Source organism: Theropithecus gelada, chromosome 4 (assembly GCF_003255815.1).
Source record: "Theropithecus gelada isolate Dixy chromosome 4, Tgel_1.0, whole genome shotgun sequence".
Lineage (NCBI taxonomy): Eukaryota > Metazoa > Chordata > Mammalia > Primates > Cercopithecidae > Theropithecus > Theropithecus gelada.
In genome coordinates, this window is record NC_037671.1 from 34,396,287 (window position 1) to 34,410,834 (window position 14,548).

General features: G+C 47.5%; 1 protein-coding gene across 3 annotated transcripts in view; it reads left to right on the forward strand.

Annotated features, from left to right (window-relative positions):
• Positions 1-14,548, forward strand: part of C2 (complement C2) — a 48,158-nt gene that overhangs the window by 17,797 nt on the left and 15,813 nt on the right. The window contains exons 1-3 of one of the 3 annotated variants that reach the window (XM_025381571.1): positions 12,128-12,449; positions 12,608-12,817; positions 13,385-13,570. The exons of 1 other annotated variant lie outside the window; for it this stretch is intronic. In XM_025381571.1, coding sequence (XP_025237356.1) covers positions 12,404-12,449; positions 12,608-12,817; positions 13,385-13,570 — 442 coding nt within the window. In that variant the 5' untranslated portion in view covers positions 12,128-12,403. Of the gene's footprint in view, positions 1-12,127; positions 12,450-12,607; positions 12,818-13,384; positions 13,571-14,548 lie in introns of those variants that run through there. One more of the 3 variants, XM_025381572.1, reaches the window with a different exon arrangement.

Sequence of the window (14,548 nt, forward strand, 5' to 3'; positions counted from 1 at the left end):
AAAAAAAAAAAAAAAAAAAAAAGAAGAAGAAGACTACAGTTAATGAATAAGCAATCGGCCAGGCGCAGTGGCTCATGCCTGTAATCCCAGCACTATGGGAGGCTGAGACGGGCGGATCACGAGTTCAGGAGATTGAGACCATCCTGGCTAACATGGTGCAACCCCGTCTCTACTAAAAATACAAAAAAATTAGCCGGGCATGGTGGCGGGCACCTGTAGTCCCAGTTACTTGAGAGGCTGAGGCAGGAGAATGGTGTGAACCCAGGAGGTAGAGCTTGCAATGAGCCGAGATCATGCCACTGCACTCCAGCCTGGGCAACTGAGCGAGACTCTGTCTCAAAAAAAAAAAAAAAAAATTAACAAGCAATCATGGTGCAATGTGATAAGACACCCGGGTGTTCTGAGAGTCCAGAGGAGGGCTCAGGGGCCCCGCGGTCTATGCCTCAACATTGGTGCTGGCTCTCCCTTGCCCATTTCTGTGCTTGCTTTTAGCCCCTAGTGTCTTGCCAGGACTCTAAATGTCTCTTAACTGGTCTTCCAGCCCCTACATACTGATTCCAGAATAATATTTCTGAAATGCAAATCAAATCATATCACTTCCTTGTCCAAAATTCCATATAGCAAATCGCCATATACACTGTAAATGCTGTTTCCTCCATAGGGCATTCTCTCCTTCCTCCCTGGTCTAGTGTCATTGTGGCCTCCCTTCCCTCCCCAAGCCCTGAAAGGTCCTGAACTCCTCGCAGTTCCTTTAATGTGCTCTGGGGTTTCATTGCTCACCCGGATGCTTGCCTCTCTTCCTTGTCAGGTAAACACTCATCTTTTCAGGCTATCTCAAGTTCCTTGATGAAACTTTTCTGAGCCTCTAGAGAGACCTAATATTCCCGTTTGTGTCCCTGTGAACTTTATATGGACTCCTATCTCAGCTTGTATCAGTCAGGATGGCTACGTCATGCTGCAGTAATAACCCTGGAATCTCAGTAGCTTAACACAACAGTTTTATTTCTCACTATTGCTGTCTGGTGGGTCAGTAGGAGTGGTGTTGGAGTCTCTGATCATCATAGTCACTCAGGCATCCAGATCACAGGAAGCTCCATCAAAAGAGGCTGCTGGAGTGTCTTGTGTTACATTGGCAGTTAAATACTTGTGCCTGACAGTAACAACACATGTGACTTCTGCTCTTATTTCACTGGCCAAAGCAAGCCAGTTAGGCCTCTTGCAGTGGCCTAACTTCAAGAGGGCTGAGAAATTCCATCCTATCATGTGCCTGGAGGGCAGAAAATGGGAAAATTCGTGAAGAGCCTCAACGCCTGCCTCAACTCGGTGTAGCGCTGACTGGCTCACATATCTCTCTCCCACTGGACAGTGGGGGAACCAAACATGTCACAGGGTCCCTGCCCTTCGGCAGTTTGTGATCCAGGGATGTGGAGAGACTAGTATATCGATGGATTATAACTCTGTGTTAATGTTACAGTCTGGGTTTGCTGGCATGGAAGGAGTTTGTGGAAGAAGGGCAGTAGTTTATAGGGAGAGGAGGATGGAAAGGGATGATCTTAATTTTGGTGACCTTGAGAGCAGAGCTGGAGACAGGACTTGGGCATAAGTAGTTAATTTAGGTGATCCCAGAAAGCAGAAGCCAGGCTATAGGGAGTGTGAGATCCTGAAGAAGGAAAGGCCAGTTTAAGAGAATGATGTAGGCCAGGTGCGGTGGCTCATGCCTGTAATCCTAGCACTTTGGGAGGCTGAGTGGGCGGATCACCTGTGGTCAGGAGTTCGAGACGAGCCTGGAGAACATGATGAAACCCCGTCTCTACTAAAAATACAAAAATTAACCTGGCATGGTGGCATGTGCCTGTAATCCCAGCTATTTGGGAGGCTGAGGCAGGAGAATTGCTTGAACCTGGGAGGCGGAGGTTGTAGTGAGCAGAGATTGCATCATTGCACTCCAGCCTGGGAAACAGAGCGAGACTCCATCTCAAAAAAAAGAGTGATGTCACTGTTGTGTGCAGTGTGGTTCGATTCCACCAGCCCTCCTGAGGAGAGAGCTGAATGTCTCCAGACGTTTTCCACTCGAAGGACAGAAGGCAGGAGCATCTGTCTACTACTTCCCACTCTGTAATGTTGCAGATTGACTCTGGGGCATTAGTTCCCTGCCTTTTTTTTTTTTTCTGAGATGGAGTTCTGCTCTTTTTGCCCAGGCTGGAGTGCAATGGCACGATCTCGGCTCACTGCAACCTCCACCTCCCAGGTTCAAGCGATTCTGGTGCCTCAGCCTCCTGAGTAGCAGGGATTACAGGTGCCTGCCACCATGCCCAGCTAATTTTTGTATTTTTAGTAGAGACAGGGTTTCAACATGTTGGCCAGGCTAGTCTTGAACTCCTGACCTCAGGTAATCCACCCACCTTGGCATCCCAAAGTGCTGGGTTTACAGGCCATGAGCCACTGCACCCAGCCAAAAGAAGAATTTTAAAACAATATCACCATAATACCATGATCACATCTAACAAAATTAACCACATTCCATGATATCTGCAATGCTGTTTATGCTCATATTTCCCTGATTGTCTCAGAAATACCTTTTTTTGTTTGTTAGACTCAGGTAAGCAAGGGTCACACATTGCATTTGGTTAACATGACTCCAGAGTTGTTCAATCCATTACAATTCCTCTTCCATTTTTGCGTGACAATTATTTGTGGTAGAAGTCAGATCTTTTGTTATTCCACATACTTTAAAAATGGAAACAGGCTGGGTGCGGTGGCTTGTGCCTGTAATCCCAGCACTTTGGGAAGCCGAGGTGGGCAGATCACTTGAGGTCAGGAGTTTGAGACCACCCTGGCTAACATGGTGAAACCCTGTCTCTACTAAAAATACAAAAATTAGCTGGGCATGGTGGCGGGTGCCTGTAATCCCAGCTACTCAGGGGGCTGAGGCATGAGAATTGCTTGGACCCGGGCGGTGGAGGTTGTAGTGAGCAGAGATGGCGCCACTGTACTCCAGCCTGGGTGACAGGGCGATACTGCATCTCAAAAAGAAAAAAAAAAAAGAAAGTCTCGGTGCGGTGGCTCACGTCTGTAATCCCAGCACTTTGGGAGGCCAAGGCAGGTGGATTACCTAAGGTCATGAGTTCGAGACTAGCCTGGCAAACATGGTGAAACCTCGAAACCTCGTCTCTACTAAAAATACAAAAATTAGCCGGTGCACTGGTGGGTGCCTGTAATCCCAGCTACTTGGGAGGCTAAGGCAGGAGAATTGCTTGAACCCAGGAGGCGGAGGTTGCGGTGAGCCAAGATCGCACCACTGCACTCCAGCCTGGGTGACAGAGTGAGACTGTCTCAGAAAAAAAAAAAAAAGAAAAGAAAAAAATTATGAGAACCATCAGATGTTTTATAAATGTGTAGTTCAAAAGAAACATTTTATTTTGGTAAAAGCCAAGAAGTGAAAGATAAATAGTTTTGCAGCCATAAAAAATTAAATCATGTCCTTTGCAGCAGCATGGATGGAGCAGGAGCTCCGACCAAATCCTAAATGAATTAACATAGGAACAGAAAACCAAATGCCTAATGTTCTCACTTTTAGGTGCGAGCTAAATATTGAGCACATATGGACATAAATATAGGAACAATAGACACTGAAGACTACTAGAAGTGGGAGAGAGGGAGGGAGTGTGGGTTAAAAAATTACCTAATGGGTTCTATGACTACCTAGGTGCAATATACCCATGTAACAAACCTGCACCTGTACCCCCGTATCTAAACTAAAAGTTGAAATTTTTTAAAAAGAAAAAAAGGCCTGGTGCGGTGGTTCATGCTTCTAATCCCAGTACTTTGGGAGGCTGAGGTAGGCGGATCACCTGAGGCCAGGAGTTGGAGACCAGCCTGGCCAACGTGGTGAAACCCCATCTCTACTAAAATTGCAAAAATTAGCCGGGTGTGACGTCAGCCGTCTGTAATCCCAGGTACTTGGGAGGCTGAGGCAGGAGAATTGCTTGAGCCCGGGAGGCAGAGGTTGCAGTGAGCCGAGATGGTGCCATTGCACTCCAGCCTGCGTGACACAGAAAGACTCCATCTAAAAAAAAGGGAAGGAAAATGCACTCTTATGCAAGTGAGAAATGTTCTGAAAAAAGAAAAAAAGAGAAATATTTTAAATGAAAAATTTGGGGTTTTCCGTAAAAAAATTTTTAATGAATTCCCAGCACTTTGGGAGGCCTAGGTTGGGGGGTTGCTTGAGGCTAGGAGTTCAAGACCAGCCTGGACAACATAGCAAGACCTCATCTCTAATTAAGCTAAACAATTAAAAAAAACTTAGCCTGGCATGGTGGCACATGCCTGTAATCTCAGCTACTCAGGAGGCTGAGGTGGGAGGACTGTGAAAGCCCAGGAGTTTGAGGCTGCCGTGAGCTATGATCAGGTCACTGCACTCCAGCCTGGGCAACAAAACAAGACCCCATCTCAGAAAAAAAAAATTCCTGGAGGCCGGGCACAGTGGCTCATAATTGTAATCCTAACACTTTGGGAGACTGAGGCAGGAGGAGCACTTGAAGCTAGGAGTTTGAGGCCAGCCTGGGCAACACACTGAGACCCTGTCTTTACAAAAATAAATGAATGAATAAATTAGCTGGGCATGGTGATGCATGCTTGTTGTCCCAGCTTCTTGGAAGGCTGAGGTGGGAGGATCATGTGAGCCCGGGAGTTTGTGGTTACAGTGAGCTGTGATTGCACCACTAAACTCCAGCCTGGGTGACAGAGTCAGACCCTGTCTTTAACTTTAAAAAAAAAAAAAAAAAAAAAAAAAAAAAAAATTCCTGGCCGGGAGCAGTGGCTCATGCTTGTAATTCCAGCACTTTGGGAGGCCGAGGCGGGTGGATCACGAGGTCAAGAGTTCAAGACCAGCCTGGCCAAGATGTTGAAACCCTGTGTCTACTAAAAATACAAAAAAAATTAGCTGGGCATGGTGGCAGGCGCCTGTAATGCCAGCTACTCTGGAGACTTGAACTCGGGAGGCAGAGTTTGCAGTGGGCCGAGATCACGCCACTGTCCTCCAGCCTGGGCGACAGAGCAAGATTTCATCTCAAAAAAAAAAAAAAAAAAAAAATCCTTAAAGGAATGGGTGGTATATAGACATTAACCTAGACCGTCTATGAACTGAAGCCAGATGATGGATACATACATGAAGGTTCATTTTACTATTCTCTCTACTTTACAATATGTTTGAAATTTTACAAAATAGCCGGGCGCGGTGGCTCAAGCCTGTAATCCCAGCACTTTGGGAGGCCGAGACGGGCGGATCACGAGGTCAGGAGATCGAGACCATCCTGGCTAACCCGGTGAAACCCCGTCTCTACTAAAAAATACAAAAAACTAGCCGGGCGAGGTGGCGGGCGCCTGTAGTCCCAGCTACTCGGGAGGCTGAGGCAGGAGAATGGCGTAAACCCGGGAGGCGGAGCTTGCAGTGAGCTGAGATCCGGCCACTGCACTCCAGCCTGGGCGACAGAGCGAGACTCCGTCTCAAAAAAAAAAAAAAAAAAGAAAGAAATTTTACAAAATAAAACCTAATCTGCAGAGAGATTGTATTAGGGTCTCTTATTAATAGTCCAGTAGGGTGTTTCTTTCTTTCTTTTTTTTTTTTTTTGGAGACGGAGTTTTGCTCTTGTTGCTGAGGTTGGAGTGCAGTGGCGCAATCTTGGCTCACCGCAACCTCTGCCTCCCTGGTTCAAGCAATTCTTCTGCCTCAGCCTCCTGAGTAGCTGGGATTACAGGCACCTACCAACACGCCTGGCTAATTTTTGTATTTTTAGTAGAAACGGGGGTTTCACCATGTTAGTCAGGCTGGTCTCGAACTCCTGACCTCAGGTGATCCACCTGCCTCGGCCTCCCAAAGTGCTGGGATTACAGGTGTGAGCCACTGAGCCTGGCCTGGCCTTGAATAGGTATCATATATACCCAATGAAAAGTACAAGCAGTAATAAAGGGGATTTGGTGAAAATTAAGTTGCCTTCTTTACCTCCCACCCCATTTTCCATCCCCCATTTCTCCCTAGAGGCAACTTTCCTATCCAGTTTTCTGTAAACTTTTCCAGAGAAATTATATACACAGAGAGAGCATATGTAGCTACTATCCTCTTTTCCCCCTTTTTTTGCATAAATGGTGGCATCCCATCCATACAGTTCTGAATGTCTATCTAGTTTAAAAGTGTATATTATATTACATATATATCTGGAGACATTCAGATAAGCCTTTAAGCTTGCAGAGCCTGCATAGTATTCAGTTGTCCCCATACCACAATGTGCTGTGTCTGTCCCCTATTAATGGACGTGGGTTGTTTCCAAACATTTGCTCTTGGTAACAGTGAATGCTAAAGCAAATATCCTGGCACCTTTTACACCTGTAGGGTAGCTGATCTTCTCCTTTCGATGGTCCTAATTCTCGGAGGTAACCTTAAGGGGAGTGTATTTTGCTGTTGGTTCTGTGGATGACAGGTGACAAAACAGGGTGAGTAAGGCTGTGAAATAGCTAGTGAATTTGCCAAGCCAAACCTGAGGTTCCAGGCTGTCTTAAGTGAAAGGCTGAATTCCTCATACCACACTGGGGCTGGGGCCAGAGACGACGCAGGAGGAGCTCTTCTTGGGTATAACCTTTCATTTGTGTTGGGCAGGAAAGCAAGGCATGAACGTATGTCTTTCTACCTGGCAAGTTCCCTCTTCACCCCTTGGCAGCACTGGAGGAGTGAGGGCAGGAGGCTTCTCCCACGTGAGCCCCGGGCTATCCTTTTGGCAAGAGGGGACTGGTACCCAGAACTGGGAAGGGGATGAATATCTCCCCACTCCCCAGTATATAGGAAAACATTACAGAGGAATTTTCAATGAAAGGGCGGAGGAGGCTAGTGAGGTCCCCACTTCCACCAATGCTAAGCCCAGAGCTGGGGTTGGGGTGGTGAGGACAGAAGCCAGGGCAGTTCAGCCATAGGCCACCCCTCCCCCTGGCCCATCCCCAGCTGAATCTTGAGCGCCTGAGTTGTGTTTACCACCCTCTCACCTGGGTTACCCAGGGCAGCATCCCCAATGGGTAGCAAGAAATGGGTGATAACATGCACCACACCCCGCATCAGCCCAAGGATAGTGGAGACCTCAGAGGGATGAGGTAAGAGCTGTGGTGTGGGCAGACAGACACCCTGGTACACCCCAGGCCTGTGAGTCTTTAGAGGTTGAGTTTTTGTCTGAAAGAGATACGGCGCCTACCGAAGGTCAGGGACAGGTCTTCTGTTTCTTGGGAGGCCCTACCCCACCCCTTAGTTCCTCGTTCCATTCTCAGGAATTGTTTGTGCAATGGATGGACAAGGACAGGAGGTTCAGTGTCTCACCCAGTGTCTGGGCCTGCACGATGGCCTCTGAGGCCCAGGGCCCTGGAAGAGCCTGGGCATAAGGAGGAGCCCCATGGGGCAGGGCATAACCCTTTCTGAGGCTCTAAGGGTGATATATGTGGAGATTCCTCAAGATCACAATTGGGCAACCACTTCAAAGTTAGTAGGCAGTGCCTGCTAGGATGGGGGATGGTGCGTGTACCGAGGAACCTAGCAGAGGCCTTTGTGTGGAAGTGGGTGGGGTCTGACCCAATGTAAATATTTTTATTAAAAAAGAAATGGATGAGAAACCAAAGCCAATTCTGTTGCTGACCTGAAAGATGCCATTTACTTGGAGTGGAAATAGGATGGGGGAGGGCGTTGGCTTTGACCTTACTTGTATAGCTCATTGTTTCAAAAAAACCTCCTGGATCCTTCCTCTGGGGAGCTTGAGACAAGAGCACAAGTAACTAGAAGGTAGGAAGTGGCGTGGACAAGTCTTGTAGAAGTCTGGAAGATGAGGGATTTGAGAAGGATGGAGAAGAAGGTGTTGTGGGAGAGCGGGTGCCAAGAGGAAAAGAGCCTAGGGCAGAGAGGGCTTCAGGGGTGCTCAAGGAGCTCCCAGCAGTCACTAAAGAGAAGATGTGAGGAAGAGGCACTACCACTTGGTGGCTACAAGTGTGGACCCAGGAGCCATGCTGCCTGGGTTTGAATCCTGGCTCTGCTACTTCATACCTGTATGAACCTGGGACAGCTCACTCAACCTTTCTGTGCCTCAGTTCCCTCATCTGTAAAGTGGGAGTAACAACAGAACCTGTGTCATAAGCTTGTTGTGAGGATTAAGTGAGCACCTACATTTAAGACTTAAAAATAGTGTCTGGCACTATGTCCTGTTAATACGAAGTCTTCCTCCCCCAGAAGCAGACCTGGAGATGAGGGTTCCAGTGCACAGAGTGCATTCTGGAGGTGATCGCAGGAAACATGAGTAGTGGAGTGTGATAGAGAAGGAAGGCAGTCCGTGAGGGTGTGTTATCGGGCAAATTTACCGTTGTGGGTGAGTGGAGGCCAATCCCACTCAGGAACCCTGGAAATTCTATCTTATTTGAGTTACTGTATTTTAGGGTCTCTTTATTACAGAAGTTTAACTTGTATCCTAATAAACACACTTCTCTGAGTGTTGCCTGTGGCTCTCACATTGATTTCTCACTAGGTATATCAGTAAGACATGGTCTGGCTTTGTTATAACCAAGCTAGAATAACAGCAGCTTAAATGGTCTGAGCATAAGTGGTCCAGGTCAATCCTATTAGCTCCAGAGGATTGGAGAGCAGGGCCTCTTTAATTTGTTTCTTTCTCATCATCCACATGTGACTTCCATTTTGTGATCTAGGTGGCTGTTCCAAAGTCCACCATTCCGTCCACATTCCAGCTGGTGGGAAGGGAGAAGACAAATTGAGGAGTAAACACTTCTCCTTAAGAACATACTCCGTGGGCCCAGAAAACTTGGGAGTTTTATTACTTAAGCAGGAAGAGAAAATGAATTCTGCTACACTGTGCCAAATTGATTTAACTCAACAAATACTGGGAGAAACTCTTGAAAGAAAGGACTTTTCTTTTGAAGGCAGCTGTTACATATTAGTTTGATGGCTCTAAAAGGCACCCAAAGTTTAGTGATTTGAATGTTCAGTCAGGTTAGGCTTCATTATGTTCTGGTAACCAACAACCTAGAAATATTTGTTGCCCTAGGAGGGCTTACGAAATATAGCCATCAATCTCTCCTATTCTGATGTGCCTGCCCCTTTGCAGTGTGACTTTGCCATTCCTTCTATCAAGAGGTAAATTCTAGGCTCCCAGCCTTAAATCTGGGCTGACTTTGTGATTTGCTTTGACAAATAGAATGTGGCAGAAGTGATGTTATGTGACTTTTGGGGCTAGGCCTCAAGAGACCTTGCAGTTTATGTTTTGGATTCCTCAGAAATTGCCCTGAGACTGCCATGCTATGATGGCTAGGGATAAAAGACCCTGAGGAGGAAGTGCCAGCTGTCCTGCTCTCCACTGAACTCAGCCCCTCGCTGACTGCCGCTGCATGGAAGACCAGCAGAAGAACCGTCTGGCCAAGATGAGAAAGAATAAATCATTTTTAAATTTCCTACACATTGGGTGGTACTTTTTTTCCTGCATTAGTAGAAATGCAATGAATTAAAATAACAAAGGTTTACTTTTTTTTTTTTTTTTTTTTTTTTTTTTTGAGACGGAGTCTCGCGCTGTCGCCCAGGCTGGAGTGCAGTGGCGCGATCTCGGCTCACTGCAAGCTCCGCCTCCCGGGTTCACGCCATTCTCCTGCCTCAGCCTCCCGAGTAGCTGGGAGTACAGGCGCCCGCCACTGCGCCCGGCTAATTTTTTGTATTTTTAGTAGAGACGGGGTTTCACTGTGGTCTCGATCTCCTGACCTTGTGATCCGCCCGCCTCGGCCTCCCAAAGTGCTGGGATTACAGGCGTGAGCCACCGCGCCCGGCCCACAAAGGTTTACTTTTTGGTCATATTACTTATCCACTGAGAGTCAGCTGGGTATTGCCTGCCTTTTTTTTTTTTTGAGACAGAGTCTCCATGTGTCGCCCAGGCTGAAGTGCAGTGGCATGATCTCAGTTCATTGCAACCTCTGCCTCCTGGGTTCAAGCGATTCTCCTGCCTCAGCCTCCTGAGCAGCTGGGATTACAGGTGTATGCCACCACACCCAGCTAATTTTTGTATTTTTAGTAGAGATGGGGTTTTACCATTTGGTCAGGCTGGTCCCCAACTCCTGAACTCAGGTGATCTGCCTGCCTTGGCCTCCCAAAGTGCTGGGATTACAGGTGTGAGCCACTGTGCCCGGCTGGTACTATGCTTTCAATATCACCTAGGGATCTTGGCTGGTGGAGCAGCCACCATCTCAAACATTACTATACAGAGGGGAAGAGCAGGGTGAAGACTGCATTGAGCTTCCATCAGGAAGTGATATATATTACTTGTACTCACATCTTATTGGCTAAAACAAGTGGCTGGGGGAAATTCTATCCTACCATGTGACTGAAAGAAGACAAGGCCACAGTATTTGTGAACATCCTTAAGTACCCCCCACCTTTAAGATAGATTATTTCTCTCTTGTAACAATCTAAGTGGCTGTGCAGGGCTGATATGACATCAACACTGTGTCAGATACCCAGGCTCCTCTGTCTGTTTGCTCTGTCATCTCCAGCATGTTGCCCTCATCCTCCTGGTGGAAGATGGATCTCCACTAGGTTTATACTCCATGAAAAGAAAAGGCACACTGCCTTTTTATTTTAGGGACATAACTTGGAAATTACATACCTAAGTTCTACTAACATTCCATTGGCTGGAGCCAAGTCACCTGGTTACCTAGCTGCAAGGGAAGCTAGGAAATATGGTCTTTAGCTGGGTGACTGTGTGTCCCCCCTAACCATCTCTTACTGTGGAAGGAGGGAGAAAAGATATTTGAGAGGCAGGGGAGGCACCAGCAGCTCTGCCACAGCAGCCACTTTGGAGTCCCTAACACCAGGGTATCCTGATCTTCACGCACTCAGCCCTGTCCAAGGGGAGTCCCACTTTGTGTACATCTGTTTCTGAGGACTCTTTGTTTTGTTTTTGTTTTTTGATACAGAGTCTTGCTCTTGTCACCCAGACTGGAGTGCAGTGGCATGATCTCGGCTCACTGCAGCCTCTGCCTCCCGGGTTCAAGTGATTCTCCTGCCTCAGCCTCCCAAGTAGCTGGGATTACAGGCGCCTGCCACCACACCCAGCTAATTTTTTTTGTATTTTTAGTAGAGACAGGGTTTTGCCATGTTGGCCAGGCTGGTCTCAAACTCCTGACCTCATGATCCACCCGCCTCAGCCTCCCAAAGTGCTGGGATTATAGGCGTGAGTCACCGCGCCTGGTCTTATTTATTTATTTTCCTTTTTGAGATGTAGTCTTGCTCTGTTGCCCAGGCTGGAGTGCAGTGGCACAATCTTGGCTCACTGCAACCTCCACCTTCTGGGTTCAATCAGTTCTCTAAGGACTCACTTGTAAATCAAAAGGGTTTTTACGAACTTAATGATCACTTCAGAGAGGTTTCATCTTCATTTTTTAAATTGATCTTATTTATTTTTACCCTACATTGTTCAAAAGGTACTGAAAAGACTTCTGTGGGTCAGGGAGACTAACACACTAGCCTCAAGTTTCTTTGCTTCCTGCATTTCATACAAGTGTAGGTTATGATTTAAAGGCACATCCCAGCACCCCCAAAACTTTCATTCCTTTGAGTAACCAACCCCAAATATATTTACTTTGTCAGTTGGGAATTTCATCTACTAGACTTTCCGTAAAAATGTTGTAAACATTTTTCCTGTCTCCAAAACTAAGTGTTGATTTCATTTCCCCCCCTTCACCCAGGTTCTCTCTGGGGAAGGATTGTAGGGAATAAAAGTATTGTCAATCTTCCTATTTATCAAGAAGTTCTAAAATAATTAGTTTCACATTTATATTTATAAATTTATATTTGGACATTTATATTCAAGAAGACAGAACTGTTCTAGGCGCTCAGAAAGTAAAACCCACTTGGTAAAACCCAAAATAACACTAAAACTTTACTTAAATAAATTATTTTGCAATATTTTGGATGGTTTGTGGGATTGTGTGCTTTAGACTATTCACACAAGAGCAAGGTGCATGTGTGCACACACGAACGCAAATATGTGTTTGCCTGCGTGTTTGTGAGCATGGGTGTCTGGTGCACATGTGCACACATGGGTGGGTGGAGCATGGGGGCAGTACACAAAGCCTGTGGGGGAGATCTATTGACTCTATAGATATATTAGCATCAGGGAGACAGGGCAAAGGTTCCACCCTTCAGCTCAGTCCCCAATCCCTGCTTATTATTTCCCTAACAGGAGACCATCCCCCTTGCCACTCCCTGGGTTTTCTTCTCTGGCAGCAATGAAGCAGCTGCTGAGCCAGCTCTGGTTTTCGGGAAGTCAGATGACCTTTTCCCTCCCGCGGCTCTCTGCCTCTCGCTGTCCCTAGGGAGGACACCATGGACGCACTGATGGTTCTTTTTTGCCTGCTGTTCCTGTACCCAGGTAGGAGGCAGGGAAGGGGGAACCTCAGGGTCCTGTGTGTGAGGCTGGTGCTCCCAGCTTGAGTTCCCACGTGTGAAACAGAGTCTCTTTTGCTTTCCTTTTCTCATCTGTGTCTTCCTTCTTTCTCCATTGCTGTCTCCTTGTTCCCACGCCTCCAGGTCCGGCAGACTCAGCTACCTCCTGCCCTCAGAACGTGAATATCTCTGGTGGCACCTTCACCCTCAGCCATGGCTGGGCCCCTGGGAGCCTTCTCATCTACTCCTGTCCCCAGGGCCTGTACCCATCCCCAGCATCACGGCTGTGCAAGAGCAGTGGACAGTGGCAGACCCCAGGAGCCACCCGGTCTCTGACTAAGGCGGTCTGCAAACGTGAGGCTCCCTGTGGGCTTTGCTCAGGGTGCTACACCAGGGGCCACCCCAGAACTTTTGTTTCGGAGTTGCTCAGGGTGGAACTTAACCTGACTAGATGGCAAAGTTGCTTTTGCAGAGGGCTTTTCAAAATATCCAGAAAACATCAATTGCCAGTAGCAAGGAATTGGGAACAGGTTTTGATGGAGACTGTGGGGTGCTAAAGCCAGGGATCACTTTTTATGTACAACTGACTGTCTAGTAGTGACCATTCTGAATGGAGGCTGAATGGTCCTGGAGTCCTCTAGACATCTGAGGATCCCAAGGGGAGTGTCTGGGGAGGCCATGGCCCTCAGGGGGCTGAGGGAAGTGGTTATTTATCAATCAATTCACTTAGACTCTGTGAAATTGGCAATATTCAATGAGTTGCCAAAAACAGTAATTTCACATGCTGCAACCTAATATATCAGTGTTTTGACAGCCAGTTGGCCATTCCCATGCATTCCGGTATAAAATCACCTGCTTAATCCCCAGCCCAGGTGTTATCCATCCAGCCCTGTTTTCCCCATCCACTTCCTCTCTCTCCAGCTGTGCGCTGTCCAGCCCCTGTCTCCTTTGAGAATGGCATTTATACCCCACGGCTGGGGTCCTACCCCGTGGGTGGCAATGTGAGCTTCGAGTGTGAGGATGGCTTCATATTGCGGGGCTCGCCTGTGCGTCGGTGTCGCCCCAACGGCATGTGGGATGGAGAAACAGCTGTGTGTGATAATGGGGGTGAGTGCTCTGGCTGATGGGCTACACGGGGGCTGGGGTCTCCTGGGGAACCCTGGGGCCCAATGTGCATCCAGGAAGCCTCTGTGGGGATAGGGGTCTGTTGTTCAGTGTGCCATAATAATATTCCTGGATTTTGGTAAATTGAGGTCTACAGGTCACACATCACAAGTCTGCAAGGGCCAGGCCCCAGGCAGCTGGTGCTAAGCTTCAGATGTAGCATAAAACCTCCACACACTCTGCCCGGCTTTTCTAAATGCCTCAAAGCAACACTTCATATTCAGGACCCACAAATTATTGTAGGAAAGATATGCTGGGAGAGAGTCAAGTACTGTGCTTTAATGCCTTGCCTTTAAAGCCAGGTTTGGGTTCCAAGCCCTGCTCTGACTTTGACAGACTTTGAGAAGGTTATTTAACTTTTCTAAGCCTCAGTTTTCCCATCTGTAAAACAAGGATAGTGAGTGCTGACCTCATGGGGTTGCCATCTGGATTAAATGAGTTAACATTAGTAAGCATATACAACAGCCCCTGGAGTGCGGTGGCTCACGCCTGTAATCCCAGCACTTTGGGAGGCCAAGGTGGGTGGATCACAAGGTCAGGAGTTTGAGACCAGCCTGGCCAACATGGTGAAACCCCGTCTCTACTAAAAATACAAAAATTAGCCGGGTGTGGTGGCACACACCTGTAATGCTAGCTACTCAGGAGTCTGAGGCAGGAGAATCGTTTGAACCAGGAGGTGGAGGTTGCAGTGAGCTGAGATCACATCATTGCACTCCAGCCTGGGTAGCAGAGTAAGACTCTGTGTCAAAAAAAAAAAAAAAAAAAAGTGCTGGGCGCGGAGCCTCATGTCTGTAATCCCAGCACTTTGGGAGGCCGAGGTGAGTGGATCACCTGAGGTCAGGAGTTTGAGACCAGCCTGGTCAACATGGTGAAACCACGTCTATACTAAAAATACAAAAAATTAGCTGGGCGTGGTTAATC